Source organism: Protopterus annectens, chromosome 9.part0 (assembly GCF_019279795.1).
Source record: "Protopterus annectens isolate FY-2018-M chromosome 9.part0, PAN1.0, whole genome shotgun sequence".
In the NCBI taxonomy this organism is placed as follows: domain Eukaryota; kingdom Metazoa; phylum Chordata; order Ceratodontiformes; family Protopteridae; genus Protopterus; species Protopterus annectens.
Window position 1 is genome coordinate 1942190139 of NC_056743.1, and position 26492 is coordinate 1942216630.

General features: G+C 40.8%; 1 protein-coding gene across 1 annotated transcript in view; it reads left to right on the forward strand.

Moving 5' to 3' along the window:
• RTBDN (retbindin) overlaps positions 1–26492 on the forward strand; it is a 431720-nt gene that overhangs the window by 333784 nt on the left and 71444 nt on the right. Inside the window, exon 5 of the mRNA XM_044084748.1 lies at positions 6591–6699. Coding sequence (XP_043940683.1) covers positions 6591–6699 — 109 coding nt within the window. The remainder of the gene's footprint in view (positions 1–6590; positions 6700–26492) is intronic.

A 26492-nucleotide genomic window follows, 5' to 3' on the forward strand; every position in this document is an offset into this window, starting at 1 on the left:
GATTATTAATTATGTGATTTTATACAAGATAATATACTATATGGCGGGAAATATATCAACCTTAACCCATTTGGCAATCAAAAAAAAAAAAAAAAAAATATATATATATATATATATATATATATATATATATATACATATATACTTTGCATGTAAAAATCAGTTGTAAAAATCATATTCTGTTTCCATAACCTATTGTTAACAAAGATCACTTTTGTCCTTCTAGACTTCTTCAGGTCTAAGTAGAAGAACCCTAAAAAGTATCTACAAAAATATTATTATACAGTTAGTTAGTATTGTTATTGCACATCATTTTGAATAAAGTGGAAAAAAGAACAAGAAAAAGCAAAAATGTATGATGATGGAAACAGAATATACACTTAAATTAAAACTGATTCAACACGGTATTTAAAACCAACTGGAAGAATGAAATAAAATAAAACAAAATTAGTCATGTAAACAATGTGGCAATTTTCTAAGTTCCAGTGCACTTTTAATTGAACAGTAGTAGTTTAGTCCATGCTTCCTAAAAGAGTTCATCTTTAATTGCCACATGAGTTCATGTTTCTCCAGAATATTCGGGATGTCTAATTCAAGATCACCCATGTCTATGAAATCCAGTATCTGGAACTTAAAACCTGTGTGTCTTTTATGAAGAAAAAGGTGTTTGGCTAGTGCATTATTTTTACATCCAGAGCGGATTTCCACCAGATGACAGGAAATCCTATGCTTAAGTTTATTTACAGTCTTGCCTACATAGAATGCATCACATTCATTGCACTGTGCCATGTAAATTACTTTTGTAGTGTTACAGTCACCCCTTGCACTGGTCTTAATGATTTTCTTTAAATAAGGGCAAGAAAAACTATCACTTTGCTGTATAAATATGCAAAATGTACAATTAGCTTCACATCTTCTAGTGTTTCTCTCATAATTCAACAAAACTTGTCATGTTCCTGGCCTTCCTGTAAACAAAGGATGGGGCTTCATCTAAGATGTTAATCAGAAAAGGGTTTCCTGTGACAATGGCCCAGTTTTCTTCAATAACATTTTTGATACTGTGATAATCCGAAGTGTTTGTCAGGATGCAGCTACTTTTGCATTTGTTATTCTCTGTGGAATTTCTTAACATTCTCCTACTGGGGAGGTTGAGTGAAGGTGTTTCAGTCCTTTTCAGTTCTATAATCGGTTCCAGGATGTTTTTTAACATCTGACTTTCATAGCCTCTCACTACAAAATCATTCTCTAAGTTGTTCAGGTTTCTCAAAAATGGTTCAATTTCTGTGGTAATTCTAGCTAATCTATAGCCCTGGGACTAAACACCACATTATACTTGTTTTTTGCAGGATGCAGACATTTACTGTGGAGTAATACGTTAACCTTCATTGTTTTTCTGAATAGATCAGTGGTGATTCTGTTATTGCTGGTGTCCTTGGAAATCTGCATATCTAAGAAAGTGGTTGAAGTATAGCTATGGGAAGAGGTAAACTTCAGGAAGGGGGTTGTTTGATTGGGCCTATATTATATACTCAAAGGTACTAAATCTCGACTATCCTTTCATCGACACACAGAGCTCTCAACCTTCCATCTCTGCTCATAATGTGGAACAAATTACTAACAACTTCAACAAGGAAGGTCATAGGATGATTTACCATGGATATCAGTTTTTGAGGAACATGAACTTTTAAGACCCCAAATGAGGTACATGACACATATGTGTCGAACATCCATTTCAGCGAATGGCCACATCATCGATTTAAATCGGTAGGCCAACTACGCATGACACAATATAACAAACACTATGAACTATGTGCCCCCCCACCCCCACCCAACTAAATATACTCACAGCCACTAAGGCTTAACCATAAACCCACATACCATGCATAATCCACACACCTGTGTCTCACAGCCACTAAGGCTTAACCGTAAGCCCAACAACACATGACACAATATAACAAACACTATGAACTATGTGCCCCCCCACCCCCACCCAACTAAATAAACTAACTCCGAGATCGCACCACAGTGGGGAAAAGGGAAGATTTAAAACAACAGCCAACAGATTTCTTTCCCTTAATGTGGCCGTTCGCTGAAGTGGACATTTGACACATATGTGTCGATGAAAGGGTAGTCAAGATTTAGTACCTTTGTGTATATAATATAGACCTGTTTGATTGAAGTAAGTGATAAAATCTCCAAGCTGCAAGGTGTCACCTTCCCACACAATAAAGATGTCATTAATATAACGTAAATAGCATGTAATATACTGCATAAACATACCCAAAGTATACCTCCAAGGCAAAAACACACACGCTCTCCACAGTTCTCCACACCACATACCATGCATAATCCACACACCTGTGTCTCACAGCCACTAAGGCTTAACCATAAACCCAAGATATTTGTCATAGGAGACTCCATTATGAGACAGACAAATGTGCCTCTCACTACGCTGGATAAGGAGAAAGTCACGGTTAGTGGTCTGTCAGGGGCCAGAATCTGCCATATCCCATACTCACTCAAGTCTCAACAACAGGTACTGTTAGGACTCTGTCATAGTCCATGCTGGCGTGAATGACTTGAGATGTACCTCCCTGGACTATATGAAGAGAGACATGATTGAGCTCACTGATTATGTGTCCCAGGCAGGTATGTCCCTAGCCTTAACCAGCATTCTACTGTCACCCAGAATGATGCCTCAATACAAACAGAAAATGATTGACTTTAACAACTGGCTTAGTTTCTGGTGTTATTCCAGGAGGATCCAGTACCTGGCAGCCTGGGAAGATATGATCAACAGACCACGATGCTTTGCCAGAGATGGCCTGCATCTGTCTTACCTGGGCTTCAGGCTTCTGGTAAACGCTGTTGCCTCTTGGCTCCACCATAGTGCCTTTTTTATGAAAAGTGATGAGGTTAAAATTACCAACATAAAATTTTCAACAAAACACAAATTAAAGGTCATTCTGCTAAATGCTAGGAGTCTAAGCATGAAACTGCACTCATTGCAAGCATTCTTAACCCTGGAAAATGCTGACATCTGGGCAGTCACAGAAACCTGGTTCAAAGCTGTGGAGAGCACCCCAGCCTTACCTGGTTACTCATCCTATCATACATTCAGACTCTAAACTGTGGGCAGTAAAGCCAAAGGAGGTGGAGTTTCAATATATATTAAAGACATACACACCTCCATGCTGGCCAAACAGTATGACGCACAGGAGACACTCCAGGTGCATTTAACCATTGACAAGACCCATATTCAACTCATAGCTAGCTACCAGCCCCCAAACTGACTCAAGATGCCCAATCCGCCTATCTGGACCTGTTCAAATCTATCAAGATTCAACCCTTTACCCTGATCCTGGGTGACTTTAACTACCTGAGCATAGACTGGAAGAACTACTCATGCCAGAACATAAATGCCCAGAGATTCCTCAATTTTGTCAATGCAAACACCATGGAACAGCTAGTCGATACCCCCACGAGGTGATAATATCTTGGACTTGGTATTAACCAACATAAGTAACCACTGCAGCATCCCTACAGTATCATCCTCCCTGGTAAGATCCGACCATAAAACAGTCACTTTCAAAGTCACCATCTCCACCAAACCCCCTTCTAGCTAGGGTCAGACATAAAAACTTGTCCAAAGTTGATTACAGCCTCCTGAAGGATGGTATAAACAGCTTCACAGACCCCTCCCCCCTCTATAGGAACTGTCACCAATAACCGAAACTACACCAAAGCACTATATGAGCATTTATATAGATGCATGGAATCAGAAATACTTGACAGGACTAGGTCATCATCTGCAAGGAAGAGTAAACCTGTCTGGTGGACATCTGGAATAAAAAAACTCTATAACAAAAGGAAAACATTGCTGTCCAAGACCAAGAAGGAGCAGGTGCCAAATTGAAAGCAGTCTCCTTAGCCTGAACAAGCAAATAAGAGCACTAGTGAAATCCTTCAAAGCAAACTTTGAGTCCAAATTGGCCACATCTACTAGAGACAATCATAAGGCCTTCTTCACATATATCTGCAACCTCAAAGGAAGCACCCAAATCTGTTCAGAACTGGTGGTCAAGTACACCACATATACAAACACCATAGATATAGCAAACTTGCTGGTTGACAGACTCAGTGAAAACTTCACCCATCTGTTCTCCCATCAGTAAATCAGGACATCCTCAGTACCTGCCCCCTTATATTTAGGGAACAGGTCATCACTGCTCTCTCAAAGACAAAAACTAAAGCCTTCATGGGACACAACAACATCCCAGTCTGCATCCTATGTGAACTCAGGCAGGAACTTGCAACACCATTAGGCACCCTATTCAACCAAATCCTGTGTACTGGCTTTGTCCCAGCTGAGTGGAGGACAGCCACTGTCATCCCTTTGCACAAAGGTGGAGCATCCACCAATCTGGGAAATTATAGACCCATCATCCTAACTAGCCTGATCTGCAAGGCCATGAAATGGATTGTCATGGATCTCATTAATAAGGATATTGGCAACCTCCAAACACTCAAACCCACACAATTTGGCTTCATCAAGGGAAAGTCATGTCTGTTAAATTTGGTCGATTTCTTTGTGACAGTCACCAAAGCCATGGATAAGGGGAAGATGGTGCACACCACCTACCATGACCTGGCCAAAGCCTTCAACACTATTCCCCACTCGGGAATAATACATAAACTCTCTTGAGTAGGCATCAATCTGTAGGTTACTAGATGGGTAGCAAACTGGCTCACTGATAGAACCCATCTAGTCAAAACAACAAGCAGCATACCCCAGGGTTCGGTCTTGGGGCCTCTGCTATTTGGGATATATTTTTCTGAGGTGCAAGCCAAAACCAGAGGGCTATGGCTGACCAAGTTTGCAGATGACTGCAAGCTGGGTGCTGTCATCAATTCCCCTAGTGATGTGGACATCCTCCAAGAGGGTCTCACTCAGACAAATGACTGGTGCCAGAAACATGGCCTCAAGCTGAATACCAAAAAATGCATCATCATCATCATCCCCTTTGGGGAGAGTGACATCCCCACAAATTATCACATAAATAACAACGTCCTAAGCACACAATCAGTCGTGAGGGATTTGGGCACCCAGGTTGATAGCAACCTGACTTTTGATCACCGTGTTGCTTCCATTGTATGGAAAGCTTTCTACATGGCCCACTTCATAAGTAAGGGTATCTCATCCTGGGACAAAGAGGTCATAACATTCCTGTATTCTTCCCTTATAAGGCCAATTATTGAGTACAATATCCCCTTTGGCATGTACCTCGCAAAGCATATGCAGCAGCTGGATAGACCACAGAGGTTCCTCACCAGGAGAATCCAGGGCCTCAAACATCTACCATACACATATAGGCTAAAAGCCCTATCCCTCTACTCAGTTTCATACAGACTCCTCAGAGGTGGCCTCTGTCTGGCATACAAGGTGATCTTGGACCCCGTCTTGATGGGACTGCTGCATATCCACAAGTCAAGCTCCACTCGAGTAACCTGCACACATGGCCTCAACCTAGTCTCTGATGTCAATAGGACTTGTTGGCAGGACAGATTTGTGTCCCAGAGACTCCCCCATCTGTGGAACAGACTCCCTCTCCACGTCAAGCAGAGTGCCTCTTTACCCCTCTTTAAGTGCAACCTGGATAACCGGATGGGAAACAGAAAATGCACCCCAGGAATTCCACCCATGTCCCTGCTGGACAGGGGCATCGGGTGCTGACTTGTATAAACATGGGCTAAACTCTTGGCTAGGCTTATATGGGCCTCAGGGCCAATAGCCTAGTAACTTCCTATGATCCTGTAAATCTTTCCATGGCTTTGCATATGAGGCTGGTCAGACTTATGGGTCTGCAATTGCCTGGGTCTGTGAAAGGTTCTTCCTTATGCAGGGGAGTGACTGTAGCTGTTCTCCATTTGCTTAGTACAAAACCTGTATGGAGGCTCAAACTGAACAGTGTTAAGGTTGTCACTAAGTTGTGCATCATGCTATTTAAGATGCATCCAGGGATATTGTCAGGATCCATCAGTGCAGCTTTTAACTTTTGATGGCACTTTCAGGACTTGGTTTTGCATGATAGCTGTAGGTGAGCCAGTTTCAGATATATCTTGAGGAGAAGACAGAAGAGGGAGCATGGGGTAAAGTTACAGCTAAATGTATTGGCCAGTAGGTTTGCTGTATCTTTAGCCTGAGTGTAATTGTTCACAATCAGATCAGTGTATTACTGCATTGCACTTTTCAGATTACAAACATAACTAAAAAATGCCTTGTGATTGTCTTTAGCTTCGGTACCTATTTTAGCCTCAAATTTGGCTTTGGTGGATTTTATTAAGCTCCTGAGTTGTTTATTTCAGTGCCAAGTGCTGTAACATTTTGGGAATTACTCTTCTCACTTTTTGTCAGAATTCTTTTCCTTTTATTGTAAAGCTTGATATTATGGTTCCACCGTGTGGGTTGGTCATTGTTAATTAGTGTGCTCCTTTCTCGTGCACTTCACTAGTACTGCAACATCTGCTTCTAATATCTTGAATTCTGAAACTTTTTTTTTTTCATTCTGCTTTATATTTTCTCCCTCCAGGTATGAAGCATGTGAGGAGGACCTGACCTGTGCTCGAAACTGGATTACAGACTGGCAGTGGGGTCCACAAGGAAATAACTGCACTGGAGATTGTATTACATACAAACAGGTATGTCACCAGGAAGACTATTTTTGAAACAGCTGTAAAAACAAAAATTAAAATGTGTCATATGACAAATGATCCCTTTTTATCCATGCATTCAGTGTCTGTTAGCCAGCAGCGGGCTCCTGTCTGATTTTGAAGATAATTAGCATTACTTCTCCTTCCTTCCACGTGCCCAGTTAAAATTTCTACCTTATCCCTCCTTCCTTCCACATGCCCAATTAAAATTTCTATCTTATCTTAAAATTTCTATCTTATCCTTTATGTCATGGCCTTCTCCACACTTGGAAATTCAGCGATCCAGAAGCAACTTCAAGATACCCATTCATTCATTATTCTTCAGGGCCTGTTCGAGTCAGGAGCAATGGCGCTGAGTCTGTCATGAGAAGGGACCGTCTACTAAATGTTGCCACCTCTTTTTGGTCCTAAGTTGCACCATTTTTAAAATTGTTTTATTTATTATTTAGCAGATAGATAAACTGGACTACTGTTGTCCCTTTTTGGTCATGACCTGGCTACACAAACAAAAATTATTGAAATGCACAAATATAATGAATAATGTACAAGGAGCAGTTGTAGGCAAAGCCTAACACAACTATGTACATGATAATACTTGTTACTGTTCTACACAATATAATAAATGTCCCATGATATGGAATTCTGAAAGTTCAGCTAAGCAGCAGGGAATATTAGGCTGTCTTGTATCAAATCCAGCACATCTGCATTCAGTCCACTGCTATAAAATGCAATGTCATCTGTTTGTGTGGAGACCTGTTGAAGTGCGTAAGGAATATAGTTCCAAATAGAAGTGCTTCAGTGTGAGAAGGACATATTAATACAAAGAAGTGAAAAGAGTAGAATGGTAAATGTAAGACCATCGGAGGATGAAGATCTGAGAGAGCCTGGAGAACTTTTAGTAGAAATAATTTGATGAAAGATGCATGTGAAGGAGCATGGGTCCACCAGTGGAGCAAATGTTTGATAGATTACATAACAAACTGCTTACTTAATTCCAAGACATTGCTGAAGCTTCTTGCCTGTTGTAGTAATAAAGTGAAGACATGACTTGTAATATATGACCCTTCATTATTTTTCTGGCAGAAGTGAAGCCAGAGAAGGGTAATAATGTTACTGAGGTTTAACTTATCCTATGCCACTCTCACACTGAACCGCTTCATGCCCCAAACCGTCTTCACAGGATATAGGGGGTGCATCAGTATCTCGTTCACCATCCCTCAAGGAGAAAATCAGGTTGTTAGCCACCAAATTTTCTTGTTGCCCTGCAGAGGTACCCTGCACTTGGTCCTCAGCATGGGTCAATGGCACGCTAAATGGCTACTGTACATCTGTCCATATTCAAGCACAACTTGAATCTACGGATGGGAAGCAGAAAATTTACCCCAGGACTGTCCCCTGTATTATTAATGGAGACAGGCCATTCCTAAATGCTTTATATCATGCATGAGTCCCTTCAAATTATGTATGGTATGATCCCAGTTATTCTTATTAGGGGATAATATATAATTATTGACCACTGGATAGGTAAGGCCAATCTAACATCAAATGGGATAAGTTACTTTGACCAAAAAAAGGGAAACTGGCTATGCTTAAAATGGCCCACAAGGGCAGATGCTCTAGTACTTACCTATGTACCTATGAAATACCAGGCCGCTGTATGTTTCAGCACCAATGGTTGTGGAGGGTACTTATAAACAGCTATATTTTTACATTTTTATCTGGTATGCACTATACATTTGTATGATATTTTCTGCACCACATCAGATGGAAAGTTTATTCTGTGGCTAGTCCAACAGTAGCTGCACTTCTTCCAAAAACACTAATATTATAAGAAGAAAAAATTACCATGGCAGGAGGGAAATTATCCTGTGACTGGCCTGCCCTTCTGGAAGTGGGGAGTGGAGACTGTTACAGACATTGCAAAGGCCAGCTGACTGCTACTGACCATCGCGAAGAAGACTGATAATATATGTGAATGTGGTGTTGCTTGTGACCTGGCATCAGGGCATTTTCAGGATTTATGATGACAAAGTAATAAAAATCTACCTAGTTCAGCCCTTGGCCCTGCCATATCAGCAGTCTCGTGGTATCGGGCCACGATAAAACCAAGAAAATTCCAAAAACTGAATAAAGCAGGTGCTGATTAGATCTTTCGCCAGAAAGAATTTTAGAGCTTGTATTTCTGTATCAATTATCTGACTGCATAGATGAAGAAACTCCTATTGCCTGACTTATCTTTCTGGTACAGCAGCCATTGCAGTTGTGGGCTAGACTGTGCCTGTGCCTGAAGTTTATCGTCTTAACCAAATTAGTTTAATTCAACCTCCACAGCTAAAGACTGGCTCAAGCGGTAAGTAAAATATGCCACATAACACATATAAAATAATAAAAGTATCGGAAACCAGGTACGAGAAAGGGATGAATCAGTACGAAATAAAAAGAAACGCTGTACCACGGATCTTGACCTTTTATTCAAATTTTATTATTAAGGCAGATGAGCGCTGTGTTTAGTTTTTCTGTTCAGAAGTCAGATGTATATAAGTTTCAAACTATTGAATGCTCGAGTTACACATGTACAGCATGGATGTGTGGAACTTAATTTCTATTTGCTGGTGACCAAGTTGTTAATAGCCAATGTAAGCCACAGTATTGGAGAGCCAATCATTAAAAACTGTCCGGAGGTGGGGGCCTATGAAGTTGCATGGGGATGGATGTTGTTGATAGGTGGAAGCCTGATCAGTCAGCCAATATCTTGTTTGGCATTGTCCTCCAATGGGAGTACCAGTAAGGGAGGAAGGAGCCAATTAAAATGAGTGTGGAATTCCACCAGTTGAGAGACGTGTTTGTGGTAAAAAGGCCAGTAAGGAGTTTGCACCAATCCAGAACCATGCTTTTAGAAACAGGCCAATAGGGAGAGAGTGGCTGAAGGTGATGGGTTTCCCCATAATTAGGCGGTTTTGCAAGTCGGACAACAGAGGTTTCTTCAGCTATATGGTCAGATAATTGATACAGAAATACAAGCACTAAAATTCTTTCTGGTGAAAGATCTAATCGGCACACACTTTATTCAGTTTTTGGAATTTTCTAGGATTTATGATGACAGAAGCAGGATGCAAGGATGGGGTCTGCATCAGGATAGGACAATAAGCCATCATCCCAAAGCAGGTCATTAGGCTATGCCCTTGTCAATCATTTTCTAAAGAGACTCCAGGAGTAAAGATTTTCAAACATGAAATTTAATGCAGAGGTGAGTGTGAAAAGCACAAATGCAGCATTTATATAAGCCAGGAGTATGAGAACTCCCAAGAATAAAGAAAGACAAGTGGCAATCTTCAACAGGAAAAGACACAGCTGGTAAGTCACATCAGTAAATCCAGAAGGTAGTCTCCTTGGAGTTCACAGACTGCCGTCTCACATAAACGCAACATCATTTCTGCTTACCAAATCAATTTTCTCTGCACTGAATTCCTGTCTGACTGTTTCTGTTCACGAAGATTCTTTGGTGATTCATGAGGACATGATCCAGAAACCCACAATGGCTGAGGGATGATGCCCCATGTCCTGAACATCTACAGACTCCCATTACAACTTCATAAGCTAGGTTACTGCTTGCTTCCATAGTCTTCTAGCATCACTTCATCCTAGCATTTCTGTGCCTCGTTTAACGTACTAACCAGCTGTTTTCTGTTTTATTAAGTTATTAGAATTCATTGCAACTATAACATTGAACAGCTTTTTTCCCAGCTAATAGTTTGCTGTTAGGAAATTCTATGTGCACACATCCTGCTTTACTTTCCTTCTGATAGATATACCTTTTTCTCTTCCGTACTGTTCACCTTTTTGATTTTTTTCCTGTCTTTGTGTACCAAATGTCTATTTCCTCAGCACAGAGTAGAAGAACAAAAAAAAATAGATGACAAAATGTTGTAGAGGAGGCATGCCTTCATTTTCTGCCTAGCAAAAGTGTATAATAACGAAAAACACTTCAGACAGGAGAATGAAAACATACTGCTCAGGGTACACAGAAGGGAAATAAAATGAAAGTACATCAGCTGCCTGTTCCTATGGCAGCACTTGAATTTCAAATTTAGTTATCTTCAGTGGAAATTAAACCATTAGACTGTACCAGACATATTGCTGGAGGACAAGACAGTGGGAAGTTAAGGCCACAGCTGCAAATAAATGCTCAGAAATGCATGCCTAGAGCCAGGATAAACAAGTTTAATATAGTCTGAATTTCCGGAAGATTAACGGATAAAGAAAGATCACTGCATTCTTTCTTGACTGTGTCTGCTCTGACCATTGGTTATAATGTAACATTTGTCTAATCCCTCTGACAATACAATATTGAAAAACATAAAAGCACAACACCAGACCACAAGAATTACAGGTTAGCATGACCCAGACTATTGAAAAGAGACACATATTTTACTTACAGGACTAAATCTTTCTAGAGTTGTTTTGGAGCAATAGTGACCCTCTATTACTTAAGACAAGTCGATGATGGTTCAGTATGGCAGGACCAGCCCCACTAGGTTGATAATACCAGCCTGTATACATTCTGCTGTGCTTCAGTGGCTTTTGTTTGTGATTATTTAACAGACTGAACATGCAGAACACTGGGCAACTAGCTGACATTTTGCTAAGCATGATCATTGGTGTTTGGGTACAGAAAGCCTGTCCATCTCCTCCTATGGTCTTTCCCACTGCCAGTTGCATGAATCACCACTATTACTCAAAGTAGTTCATACCATTTTGGCTGGGATGAAGAATTTTCTCCAATTAAATTTCCATTATATTGAATTTTGCAGAAATGTATATCCTGTCTTTTGGAATTAGCGCTACTTGGGCTAATGATTTTAAAGTACTGATCGCAAACTGTATTGATAGTTAATCTTAACCTCAACAGCCAGGAAGTACAGCAACAAAGAGTCCTAGCTGGGTATTTGATTAGTACTTCTGGTTGTAGTAGCCAGGTAGTACAGGGGTAGTAATTGCTAGCAAGCTGCAGAAAACTCAGGTTTGATTATTTTTCCTGGATTCTAAAGTATCTGCCGGGGAAGGAAGAAATGAGTAACCAATGAATGGCTGTCCCTCTTTGACGACCGGCAGTGCTAGCTGTGACATCAGGGACCCCCCTGGAGACAGGGGCTCAGTAGTGGGACAAGCCAGCATAAATACATACATTGACAGATATCTTTGTGAGAGTGTGCGTGTGCATCTATTCCCCCTGTGCCTCCCCATAATGCACTATATGCTAAACACTTAAAAAGTTAATACATACAGAAGGCACCTTCCACAATCTAGTAGTTCCAAAAATGTATCATCCAGCAATAAACCTTTCCATAAAATAAATATATAGATATATAGATAAATATAGATATAGAGACAGATATATTGAAAAGGAGCACATTGATAGAGGGACTGGAAACTCAATGAGATTGGGGGAAGGTCCCCCATCAAACAAAAAATTCAATTTAACCTGATGGCCTCATGGCAGAAAGACAAGGTGAGTGTCAACTGCACTACTTGTTATCTCTGTGTCCAGCTGTCCAGCATGAACAAGCAGTTGGAGGCTTGTCCAGCCCGAGAAGGATTAAGTAGCCAAAAACAGCTCTTAATCCAGGGCAAAATAATGAATGCTGCATTTTTATGCATTTGACCATTGGTGGAAGATAGAGGACACAGTTCTTGTCCACGGATGCTGGAAAGCGCAACAGGTCTGTTAAGACACTTACATGAGGGCTGAAATGTTTCCTTTACACTGCTTTTGAAGTGCATATACATCCCAAGAGGTGGATCAGCCCCAAATTTTCTGGCCTTGATAAATTTTGATTTTGAATTCTGCTTCAGATCCTGACGTTTTTGCCTCTATATGACATGAGACCCTCACACATGAAGACATTAATTATTACTTATTGCCCACTAAGGGCATTATGCTCCCCATCTTATAGGTTCATAGGTAGGTACTAGGCTATCTGCCCGAAGGCATTTATAAGCCCTGCCGGAAAGTGTTGGCTTTTGCTGCCCCCTTAGATTAGTTCCCTGTGCCTCTGTCCAGCAGAGCCATTGAAGTGATCCCCAGGGTATACGTTCTGTTTCCCATCCACTCATCAAGGTTTCTCTTGAATAGGGTTAGCAAGGAGCTCTGCCTAATGTAGATTGGAATCTTGTTCCAGAGCATGGAAAGTCTCTGGGACAGGAATCTATCCCACCAGCACGTCCTATTTATTGTTGTGGTGAGGTTTAGATCTCTAGAGCATGTGGCTCGAGGGGATATGGTTTTCTTTAGGTGGAGCATGTCCATCAATTCTGGGTTGGACTTGGCCTTATATGTCAGGCAGAGAGCACCTCTGAGTAGGCGGTATGCAACCGATTACAGCTGGAGTTTCTTCAGTCGAGCTGCATAGGGCATCTGTTTGAGGCCAGTGATCCTCTTAGTGAGGTACTTCTGTGGTCTTTCCAGCTGTTGCAGGAGTCTTTTAAGGTACATCTCAAATGGGGTGTTGTGCTCTATGATGGGTCTGATGAGTGATGCATAGAGGGGCACAATGACCTCCTTTGATCTGGACGCAAACCCGTTTGTGATTAGGTGGGCCAAATAGAAGGATTTTCTAACCACTTTGGCAATGTGATTGTCAAAGGAGAGGTTACTATCTACTTGGGTCCCCAGATCCCTTATTACGTCTTCCATATTTAAGGGGCTACCAGCGATATGGTAGTTTGTGGGTACTATGTTTTTTTTCCATAGGGGATGACTTTGCACTTTTTGGCATTTAGCTTGAGGCCATGGTTTTGACACCAGGTATCTGTCTCAGTGAGACCCTTTTGGAGGATGTCTGTGTCAGCCAGAGAGTCAATTATAGCCCCTAGTTTGCAGTTGTCTGGGAACTTGATCAGCCCATAGTCCTCCTGTGCTTGCCTGTACCTCTGAGAAGTATATGCTGAACAGGAGGGGTCCTAGGACTGAGCCCTGGGGAGTGCCACTTGTAACTGGTTTAGAGTCAGACCTAGCTCCCACAACTCTTACCATGTGGGTTCTGTCTGTGAGCCAGTTGGCAACCCATCTCGTGATGTAGGGGTTTATGTTCAGACTGATGAGCTTGTCTATAATACCTGAATGGGGAATGGTGTCAAAGGGCTTTGCGAGGTCTAGGTAGGCTGTGTGGACCATCTTTCACTCATCTATAGCCTTGGTAACTGTCTCAAAAAAGTCCACCAGGTTTAGGAGGCATGATCTGCCCTTAGCAAAGCCGAACTGGGTAGGGTCCAGTGTTTGGAGGTTCCCAATGTCTCTGTTAATGAGATCCATGATGATGCGCTCCATAGCCTTGCAGACCAAGCTAGTCAGGCTTATAGGGCGATAGTTCCTGAGGTCTGTTGTGGCTCCACCTTTGTGGAGCAGAATAACCATTGCTGTGCACCACTCTATGGGCATGTAGCCTGTGGAGAGGCTGAGTTTTAACAGTGTGTTTAGGTGAAGGATTAGTTCATCTTTGAGCTCATGTAGGACACAGCCTGGGACAACGTCCGTTCCCATTGATGCTGTGTTTTTGGCTTTGGAGAGGGCTGTTTTAATCTGAGTGTCTGTGATTTCTGTGGCACTACATTCTTCTGGTATAGTTATGGGTCCTTTTGGGAGTGGGGGGGTGGGTTGAAGTTTGCACTGAACCTGTCTGCCAGGATGTTGGCGATATTGGTCAGTTCAGTGTATTTTGTGCCATTCTGCACTGACTCCGAGCAGATCTGAGAATTGCCACTTAGATTCTTGACATAGCTAAAGAATACCTTGTGGTTATCTTTGGAGTCCTTGGCAATTTTTCTTTCAACACTAGCCTTGGATGATTTTATGAGGGATCGTAGTTTCTTGCCGACACTGATCAGGGATGTCTTCCCTTCTTGGGATTTTACTGTTTTCTGTACTAGTTTCCTCTTTCTATTGTATAGCTTGTTTATGGCAGGAGTCCACCAGACTGGTTTCCTTTTCTTGGAGGAGTGAGTCTTGATTTTGCTTCTGATAGCACAATCCATGTATTCTTGTAGGTGCCCGTATAGTGCATTTGTAAAGGGTTTTGCAGTTTGGACAGCGTTATCCTTTAGCATGGGGGCTTTGAAACGTTCCACCTCAGTCTTAAGTAATGTGAAGTTTGCTTTTGAAAAGTTTTTCACTGTGGTTTCTTTGACCGGGGGGTGGGGGTGGAATGTGGATATCCAGAGTGATTAGTTTATGGTCAGATCTAACCAGTGAGGGGTTGACCTCTGGTGTGGAACACCGATCGCCCATGTTGGTGATGACCAGGTCCAATATGTCACCTCTGGTGGGGGTATTGACCAGTTGATCCAGAGCGTTAGAGTTTATAAATTTTAGGAAATGTTGGGCAAGGGAGTTAGTACTTGAGTAGTTCTCCCAGTTAATGTTTGGGTAATTGAAATCATCCAATATCAGGGTGTTTGGTAGGACCTTTATGTTTCCCAGAGACTGTTTGTGATCCTCAGATGTGGCTTAAGATGTTTAGAGCCTTGTCATTTGTTTATTAAGTCCTGTGTCTCTGGAATCTACTACTTTGGTGACTTGGGAAGTTTTCCACACTGTCCTGTTTTAACAACTCCCTGAAATCACATCTCTTTTGACCTGGCTTTCAGCAACAAACCACACAACAGCTTTTATTTTTGCCATAAACACCAGTATTGCTTATTGTTTATTATCACACAACAATTAAAATATTTCCCACAGGAATAGCATTTAGATGCAATTATTTATATAAAGTTTCAAGCATTTCAATGTGTAACTGATCTTTTGCTAGAACACAAACAGAAATCAACCTCACCAATATATCTTTATATATCCAAACTGGCCACATCTACTAAAGACAATCGAAAGGCTTTCTTCGCATATGTCTGCAAACTCAAGGGAAACACCCAGATCTGCTCAGAACTGGTGGTCAAGGACACCACATACACAAATGCCGTAGATATAGCCAACCCGCTGGCAGACAGGTTCAGTGGAAACTTCACCCACCCCCCACCCCCCATCAGTAAATCAGGACATCCCTAGCACCTGTCCCTCTCCCCTTATCTCTAGGGAGCAAGTCATCACTGCCATCTCAAAGGCAAACAAAACAGCCTCCATGGGACCAGATAACATTCCAGGCTGCATCCTACATGAACTCAGGAACTTGCAGCACCATTAGGCTCCCTATTCAACCAAGGCCTGAGTACTTGCTTCCTCCCAGCCTAGTGGACACTGTTATCCCTTTACACAAAGGTGGAGCATCCACCAATCCAGGAAATTATAGACTCATCAGCCTAACTAGTCTGATCTGCAAGGCCATGGAGAGAATTATCATGGACTTCATTAACAAGGACATTGGCAACCTCCAAACACTTGATCCCACACAGTTTGTTTTTTTTTTTTCAAGGGAAGGTCATGCCTGTTGAATTTGGTCGACTTCTTTGAGACAGTCACCAAAGCCAAGAACGAGGGGAAAACAGTGCACACAGCCTACCTTGACCTGGCTAAAGCCTTTGATACTACTCACCACTCGGGTATAATAGATAAACTATCTCAGCTAGGTATCAATCTATATGTTACCAGATGGGTAGCAAACTGGCTCACTGATAGAACCCACCTAGTCAAAATAGGGGAAACCACGTCAAGCAGTCGACTTGTAATGAGTGGTGTACCCCAGGCATCGGTCTTGAGGCCCTTGTTGTTTGGGATGTACTTTTCTGCGATGCAGTCCAAAACCAGTGGGCTATGGCTGACCAAGTTTGCAGATGACTGTAAGCTGGGCACTGTCATCAGTTCCCCTAGTGATGTAGACATCCTCCAAGAGGGTCTCACCCAAACATATGACTGGTGCCAGAAACATGGCCTCAAACTGAATGTCAAAAAATGCATCATCATCCCCCTTTGAGGAGAGTGACACCCCCAAAAATTATCACATTAATAACAAAGTCCTAAGCATGCAATCAGTCGTGAGGGTCTTGGGTACCCAGGTTGATAGCAAACTGACTTTTGACCACCATATTGCTTCCGTTGTACAGAAAGCTTTCGACATGGCCCACTTCATTAATAAGGGTATCTCATCCAGGGACAAGGTGGTCATAACATCCCTGTATTCTTCCCTTAAAAGATCCATTATTGAGTACAATGCTCCTTTTAGCATGTACCTCACAAAGCACATGCAGAAGCTGGGGAGACCACAGAGGTTCCTCACCAGGAGAATCCAGGGCCTTAAACATCTACCCTACACAGATAGCTAAAGGCCCTGTCCATCTATTCAGTCTCCTACAGACTCCTCAGAGGTGACCTCTGTCTGGCATACAAAGCAATCTCAGACCCCATCTTGATGGGACTGCTGCATATCCGTAAGTCAAGCTTCACTTGAGTAACCCACACTCATGACCTCAACCTGGTCTGTGACATCAATAGGACTTGATGGTGGGACAGATTTGTGCCCAGATTCCCCCGTCTGTGGAATAGATTTCCTCTCCATGTCAAGCAGAGTACCTCATTAACCCTTTTTAAGCCCAGCCTGGATAACTGGATGGGGAACAGAAAATACACCCCTGGAATTCCACGTGTCCTGGCTGGACAGGGGCATTGGGTGTTGGCCTGTCAGAACATGGGACTAAATTCTTGGGAAGGCTTGTAAGAGCCTCAGGGATAATAGCTTAGTCACTTCCTATGATCCTTTGCACACAGTCACACACCAGGATTCTCCCTGTTACAGTTACTATATAATTATTTAACTTAACCCCTGTCCAAAGTAACACAAACTCCTCTGTACATTCTTCAAATCTGATGATCACACTACTACCCCACTCTGAATCAAAGCAGACCTCCTGCCTTTCTTTCACAGAAACATACCTGAAATCTATTAAAAAGCAAATATTTGCATTCTGTTTGATAAGTTAATGTAACACAGTAAACTTAATCACAGTTCTTTTAATTCTATTGTCATTTACTGTTAATATACACCATTCAAGTTTCCATTTCAACAGCTTAAGTTTTCTTTATTTGTTTTTATATGTACCCTTTTTGCCAGTGGTGCACTTGTCAGCAGAATGTTATCTCCTTCACTACCTGTATCTTCTTCAGACACTTTAAAAGTACAGAATACGTATTATCAGTAAATGATCAGATTTCAGCAAGGAATATTACTTATATGTGGGGTTTGGAATTTGGTTTGCAACAGTGAAGATGGGTCTGGGGGCTTAGAAGGGGAAAATATAACAAAGGAGGGTAGGTTTTGAAGAAATTTATGAAAATATTTGGCATGTAAGATATGAATTCAGTAACAGGAGTTTGGAGTGAATTAACATATTACTCCCCAAGATATAAAAACTGGACTAGGCTAGACAGGATTTACATTTCATAGGAACATGTGCATTTAATTGAAGGTCTTGATATGCACCCGATAACTATTTCAGATCATGCACCAATAATAACTAAAATAAAAATGCAGGGTAATGTAATAAAAATGAGACCCACCTATATGTTGAAAAGACAGTAATTTAAGGAATGTGTAGTGGAAATTATTCAGGAGCTGTTAGAGAAGATAGAAATGTATTCTGAAAGTATAGCTATGGAGTGGGATAAAATTAAAGTGGAGTTTAAAAATAGGGTAGAAATAAAAGAAAGGGAGATGCTATTAAGAAGTGACAAGAATTATTTAGAGGGACTGACAAATGTTAAAGTATTGCAAAACAGGGGGAATCTCACAGAACAAGAAGAACAACTGCAGAATGTTAAAAAGAAAATAAGGGATTATCTCGATAATATGCATGAGTTTAGAAAGATTTCTGTTTTTTGATAGTAACTTTAGAGCACAAAAACTTTTAGCACAACAACTCAGGCAACAGAAAGTAGAAAGGGCTGTCACCAAACTTAGGGAGCCTATAACAAGGAAGGTAACGAGATCCTGTAGAGGTATTAAAAATATTTCAGAAATTCTATGAAATTCTGTATAAAGCAGAGAAATATGGAAATCAAGAGAAGTACAAATGAAAATGTTTATGGAACAATTAAATATGCTAAGGTTAGAGGTAGATGAAACTCAAGTACTAACAGGATAGGAATAGATGAGATACACATTGTGATGTATAACCAATCTACAGGAAAGTCCCCAGGAATAGATAGTATTCCAGTGGAAGTTTGGAAGTTAGGAGGGAAAAGACTGATAAAGATCTGGAAGGTTTTGTTTAACAATATCTTAAGAGGAGAAGTACCAACATCCTGGAAAAAGCAGTGGTAGATGTACTACCTAATGAGGGTAAGGATCCATCAGATCCAGCTTTATGCAGGCCCATTTCAATACTAAACCATGATTATAAAGTGTTTGTGTCTATAATGGCTAAAATAATGGCAGAAGAGATGGCAACATTGATAGATATGGATTAATGGTTTTGTGGTGGGGAGGCAAAGATTTGACAACATTAACAGAACACTGATGATCCAGAGGGAAGCAGAATGTAAGAATATACCATTGTTGTTGGTGGGTCTTGAAGCAGAGAAAGCATTTGACAGAGTAAGCTGGGACTTCATGAGCAGGGCAATGGAAGCATTTGCATTCTCTGATAACATTATAAGGTTGATTAGGAGGATGTGTATGAGGGATCAGAGGGGAAAGTTAAAGTGGGCGAACTCCTCTCTGATAATTTCTGCTTGAGCAGAGGAACCAGGCATAGGCTTCCTCTTTCCCCTTTGTTATTTGCATTATATTTAGAACCTCTGGTAAAGAAAATAAGGGACTCAGAAATTCAAGGATATAACTGGTATGGTAGTCAAGAAAAGCTGGCTCTATTTGCAGATGATAGTATTTTATAAATGATAAAAACAGAAAATGACATTACAATATTGAACATTTTGAGACAGTTTCAAATCTTTTCGGGATACAAAATGAATGAAGGTAAATCAAAGGCAATAACGGTAAATTATGTACCCACACACAAACTGGTTCAGCAATATCTATATTTATGGGGACATGGTAAAATGAAATATTTAGAAGTATGGATTAAAAATTATTTCGGTGCAGCAGCTAAGAATATGTAGGAAGAGACACAACCAGAAATAATAGAAAAACTGAGAAAATGGAAGCTCTGTTACATGAATATCGATAGTAAGCTACAAGCAGTTAAAATGTTTTAGTCCCTTTAATCTTGTACACAGGTTAGGTATATTTTTATCAACCAGAGGAAATCTTGTGGATAGCAATTAATAAAGAGCTCAAAGATTTTATCTGAGATGAGAAGACAGAATAGTCAATTGGGATAAGCTGATTCTTCCAATAGAACAAGGCAAATTGGGATTGCCCGATTTGAAGGGGTATTTCAGAGCTACACAGTTAAGGCTCCTATACATAACACAATCAGAAACCTATAATTCAAAGTGGAAAGGGATGACGATGAAACAGGGGTGAAACTCAAGACACAAGGAGAGTCTGGGATTCTGGATGCAGACCTTTAAAGAGAATAACAATAACAATACAGAATATTATATTTATAAAGCAGCAGAAAGTATTCTAAGAACTAAGCCAACATGGGAATAGAGAAAGGAGACTCTGCCGTACAGACAACAGGCAAGAGAAGGGTGGAATTTATTGGAAAAAACTGGGAAAGGAACCAAGGTATTGGGATCAAATCACTAGAGAGGGAAAGGTAATAAAATGGGAAGATGTCAAGAATTTATTTGGACTGCAGGTTAGAGATTGTCTTCCCCATTGAGGATGGATATCAGAGTATAGGCAAAGAGAAAGAAATAGGGGGGGTCCTAAATGAAAGACCAGCACTGGGAGAGTTTTTAGTAGAATCTAGAACAGAAGCTGCTGAATAACTGGTAGAGCATTCAAAATATTGCATGATAACTATAAGAATCAGTCAGAGGAGGTTAGAAAGGATTGGGAAGAGAGAATGGATAAGCAATTCACAAAGAAACAATGGGGGGATATATGTTTGTCTCCTAAATATGCAACAAAATCTGTAAGATTTAGGATTTTTGCTTGGTAATGTTTACACGCATATTTTTATACCCCAAGTAGACTCCAGTGAAATTTTCCTTAGGTAGACAGCAAATGTTGGAGGTGTAATGGGGAAGAAAGAGGTAATTGGGAACATATATTCTAGGAGTGTAATGAGTTGGCAGACTTTAAAGATTCCTTCCAGACTACTCTCTCAGAGATACTGGGTGAGCAAATTGGAGTAACTAGGGAAATTAATTTTTCTAAGCAGTGATACAGAATTGGAATTGCCTAGACATAGAAAGGTCTTGTTGAGACTAATTATGGTGGCTGCCAAAAAGCTAATTACTAGAAAATGGAAATCAAAGTCTAAACCAACTGTACTAGAAGTAGTGAACATAGTAACAGAGATAAAACAACTGGAATTGGGATCTTTAGAAAAGGGTAGGTGCAAATTACATAGGAAAATGGGACCTGTGAGAACAATACATACAGGGGAGAAATTAGGCTTAAAAGAAAGCAGGATTTGAATGAGCTATGCAATGTTTAACTGACAATGATTGTGTCAATTATACGTGAGGTATAATGTTTGCAACTAAAATTATATCAGTACAGTCTGTGATGTAAAATCCTTGCAACTAAGACTATGTCAATATGGTTTGTTTCCATTTATATAAATGTATGATTGCTTGTATCATAAGTGACAATTCAATATAGAGGCTTCCTGTTAAAAAAAGAATACATATCATCAGTGTGTACTCTCTCCCTCTCTTTCTAAACAGAATTTCTTGCTTTCACTTATATTTCAGTATACAACAGTTTTATCATGAAGAATGCTTTTTTTAATTTATATTACCAAAGATTAGGAATTGATGATGAACTGGAAGCAGTGATGAGACTGCTTATTTATATCCTTAGTTTGCTTTGCTGTTTTTTTGTGTGTGTTCTACACTTCTTTTGCTAATGTGTCTGCTTAATGATGCTGGTCTGAATATCTACCATTAGGCAAACGGACATCATTTCAGCTGTGTTCACTTCTGCTATGTCACCCCAAGTTACTACAGGCAGAAACTTCAACTGGAAAAAAAACAGCTGAAGTTTCATACTGTTGAAAAATAATATAAAAACATTTTTGCATGAGGACAAGACGCTGTCTACCCCTTACTTAAATACATCGACTCTGTAGTCTCACAGCTGTTGCTCTTCTTATGTGCATTAAGAAGACGTTGAGGCTTGGGTATTTGTTTAAGTAGTTTATTGTGTACAAATACAACAGGATGGATGGCAGGGACATTAAACTTAAACTATCTAACTGACTACATACTTGCATGCTCACTCAAAATGGCACTCTTGCTTGCACGTGCTCAGTACTTATATGCACTGCTGACTCACTGGAAAGCTTCTTAAAGGTATATCACACACACACACTGTTCTACATCCTCCCTCTTTACTGAGCTGCCTTATATAAACAGTGACATTTTAATAGACATGCAATTATACAGACACTAATAAAGAAAAACAACAGTCATGTTCAGGTTGCCGTGTATCTGGTACTTGGTATCGAAATGCGACCTGATCTCGTGACATAATAGTTAGGACTGGGTTTAGGAACATGGACAGTCACTAGGGAATGTTCTGCTTGAGGAGTCTCAGGAATGGGATTGTTGACGGAATGTCCTGTGGAACATGAACATTGGACAAGTCACTCTGGGAACTACAGTCTGTCACAGGCAAGATGCTGTAACACTGGTTTGGACACTGGTAACAAGTGCTTCTGATTTCGTCTGAATTCCACTCCTTGTGATTCCACAATGTATGATCTCGGCTCTTGACACAAACTTTTCACAAATCCAATGCAATCAAAAGCTTTGATGTCTGCATCCTCACTATCTTTCTTTTGTGTAAAGAATGGCAGGGTTTGCTGGTTTTATCATAGTGAGACTTCTGGGACAAACGCTTTTTCAGTAGTTGGACTTTTACTGCTTTGTTGTTCTTAGCACTTGGAAAGCACTTGGAACCAATAAATTGCTGCTGATTGGTAGTGTGGTTCTGGTTTGTCTCAACATAAATCTCTGGGCAGGTGAACCAAGATGATTATCACGAGGAATGTTTCTGAGATTTAAGAAGTAGAGAAAAGCATTGGTATTGTCACATCTGGATTTCTCTAACAGCTGTTTTGCACTTTGAACTGCACATTCAGCCAAGCCATTTGACTGAGGATATTCAGGGCTACTCGTAATATGAACAAAGTCCCATGTTTCCGCAAATCTCTTGAACTGCTGATTAGTAAACTGTGCACCACTGTCAGAAATAACTCTGTGCAGACTACCATGGACAGAAAAATGTCTCTTCAACTTAGTAATGACAGAACGGGAAGTTAGGTTAGGAAGTACGTCAATCTCGAACCAATCTGAATAAGAGTCTACTAACACCAAGTAATGTTGACCATTCCACTCAAAGATATCTATGGCTACTGTTGACCAAGGTAGTTCAGGAATCTGGCTTAACTGAAGTGGTTCTTTCTGTTGATGCGGCTTTGTACTGTTACGTACTGAACAAGATAAAAGTACTTTCTCAATATCTCTTGACATAGAAGGCCAAAATACTAGACCTCTCACCCTTCTTTTGGTAGAATCAGTTCCTGGGTGGCCACGATGCATGATCTTGATATACTCTTGTTGCAATGATTTTGGAACAATCACCTTAGGACCTTTCATGATGATACCATTGTCTGACAAAGTCTCATCTCTGTATGGAAAATATGGTTGCACTTTTACTGATTAACAAGATTGCTTTCAAGTCCATCCTCGACTGATAAAGTGGTTAAGCTTCTGGAGAACTGGATCTGAAGCTGTGTAAGTTCTGAGCTCATCAAGATGTATAGAAGAAAAATTTCTCACTTCAATGACCTCAAAATTAAGTTGCTTATTGTTATGCTGTTCTGTGGTTTGTCTGGGCGATCTGGATAAGGTATCAGCAAGCTAGAGAAGTTTGCCTTTTGTGTAGACAACACAGAAATTGTACTTCTGCAATTTGAACATCATGTGTTGCAGTCTGGCTGGAGCTGTATACAAAGGCTTTCTCAAAATAGTAACTAGAGGCTGGTGGTCAGTTTTGATCTGGATAGGTCAACCATAAATATAATCATGACACTTTGAATATGCAAACACAATTGCCAAAAGCTCTTTGTCAATCTGGGCATATTGCACCCTGGTCTGGGTAAGAGTTCTCGAAGCATATGCAACTGATCTACCCTCTTGAAGAATGACTGCACCTAGACCAAACTTAGAAGCATCACAGGAAAGAGTAACTGGTTTGTAAACATCATAGTAGCTGAGAGTTGGTGGGTTAGCAATTTTCTATTTCAGGATATCAAATACTCTTTGATGCTGTTCTGACCTTGACCAAATTATATCTTTGCATGTCAGCTCTCTGAGCGGTGCTGAAAGTTGCCTTAAATCTGGAATGAACTTGCCTAGATAGTTGACAATGCCAAGAAAACGTTGTAGAGCTTGCACATTGTCTGGAGCTGGCATCTCGAGAATTGCTGTTTGCTTGAAAGGATCGGGTCACATGCCTGAACTGGTAAACAAGTGACCAATATAAGTAACTTCTCATAGCCCGAACTTGCACTTCTGAGGATTCAGCATAAGATTCACTTCACATGCTCTTTCTAGAACTTTCTTGAGGTTTCTGTCATGTTCAACTTCACCATTGCCTCTGACTAGAATATCATCTACTATAATAGCACAGGGGTAGCCCAAAAAAAATTGGTCCCTCGCTCGTTGAAAGACTTCACTGGCAGAATTTATTCCAAACGGCATTCTCAGAAATCTGTATCTTCCAAATGGCATACTGAATGTGGTTAGCAATGAAAATTTTCGGTCAAGCAAAATTTGCCAAAATGAACTCTTTGCATCTATGACAGAAAAAAACAGTGGCGTTTGGCATGAGAGCAACCTCTTCAACTGTGTGCATTGGATGATGAGGACTTTTGAATGCTTTCTTCAGATCTCTTGGATCGATACATATTCCGATATAATCTGAGCTTTTCTTATGAGCTACTACCATGTAGGATACCCATTCAGTAGGTTCTTCTACTGGACAAATTACTCAAAGCTGCACCATTTTATCTAGCTCAGCTTTGACTCTGTTCTGTATAGCTACTGGAACTTTCAGTACTGGTCTGATAACTGGGCTGACCTCTGGGTCTAACTTCATAGAGTACACAACTGGTAGTTTGCTTAGTTTGTCTGCAAAAATAGCATGCTCAGAAAAAAATAGTTTTGTGAAATTTGAACTGTTATCATGCAGGCTTACATGGTGAACTTCTTTATTAAGTGAAAACAGTCCCATTTTCAAACTGTCTCTGAGGCCTAATAGTGACTGCACGTGTCTCTTCACTACAAAAAATTCCAAGTCATAGCTTTTCCCAGCAGAGTAACATGACAGCACTACTGAGTCGGTTTGAATCTCCACCACCATAAGCAACAAGCTTCACACACTTTGTCAAATCAAGTTGTTCTGTAGATTTGATCACATGGTCCTGGGACATATCTGTTGTTGCTAAGAGTTATAGCTGGTGCCACAGCTGTCTTGTAATTCCTCTCCTCCTCAGGCTGGTCATCTCTCATCAGTGGATCATATATTGTTGAGATGTTTACAAAGTGGTACTAGGCAGCATGCTGCAGGAACACGGAGATCTTACAGGCCTATACAGTAATACACCATCTAACTCATTCACACACAGAATACGCACTTTTCAGTTCATCGCACACCCTGTCAATTGTGTTTCTGGTGCACCTGTGTGCTTTGTTGTAGATCTCTTTACAGTACTGGTAGGGTCCCATCCTGGCTGATAACCAAGGCTTGAGAGGGTTGCATGATTAGGGTCATCCCAGTATGACCTGGCTCCTTAAGGAGGCCTTCACCATGCTATGACAGGGTCATTATGCCATATGTGTCCCAAACAGTTGCCTGACAGACACTACAGCAGAGTGCAGGACATTGTCCTACTGCTACTTATCATTGTCCTGCTGATACTTGTCATTGTCCTACTGGCAGTTGTCATTGTCCTGCTGGTACTTGTCATTGTCCTGCTGGTACTTGTCATTGCCCTGCTGGTACTTGTCATTGTCCCGCTGGTCGTTATCATTGCCCTACTAGTACTTATCATTGTCCTGCTGGTACTTATCATTGTCCTGCTGGTACTTATCATTGTCCTGCTGGTAGTTATCATTGTCCTACTGGTACTTATCATTGTCCTGCTGGTAGATATCATTGTCCTACTGGTAGTTGTCATTGTCCTACTGGTACTTATCATTGTCCTACTGGTAGTTATCATTGTCCTGCTGGTACTTATCATTGTCCTGCTGGTAGTTATCATTGTCCTACTGGTACTTATCATTGTCCTGCTGGCAAATATCATTGTCCTACTGGTAGTTGTCATTGTCCTGCTGGTACTTGTCATTGTCCTGCTGGTTCTTATCATTGTCCCACTGGTACTTATCATTGTCCCGCTGGTAGTTATCATTGTCCCGCTGGTAGTTGTCATTGTAATACTGGTACTTATCATTGTCCTACTGGTAGTTATCATTGTCCTGCTGGTACTTATCATTGACCTACTGGTAGTTATCATTGTCCTGCTGGTAGTTGTCATTGTCCTGCTGGTACTTATCATTGCCCTGCTGGTAGTTGTCATTATCAAGCTGGTACTTATCCTTGCCCTGCTGGTACTTATCACTGTCCTACTGGTAGTTATCATTGTCCTGCTGGTAGATATCATTGTCCTACTGGTAGTTATCATTGTCCTACTGGTAG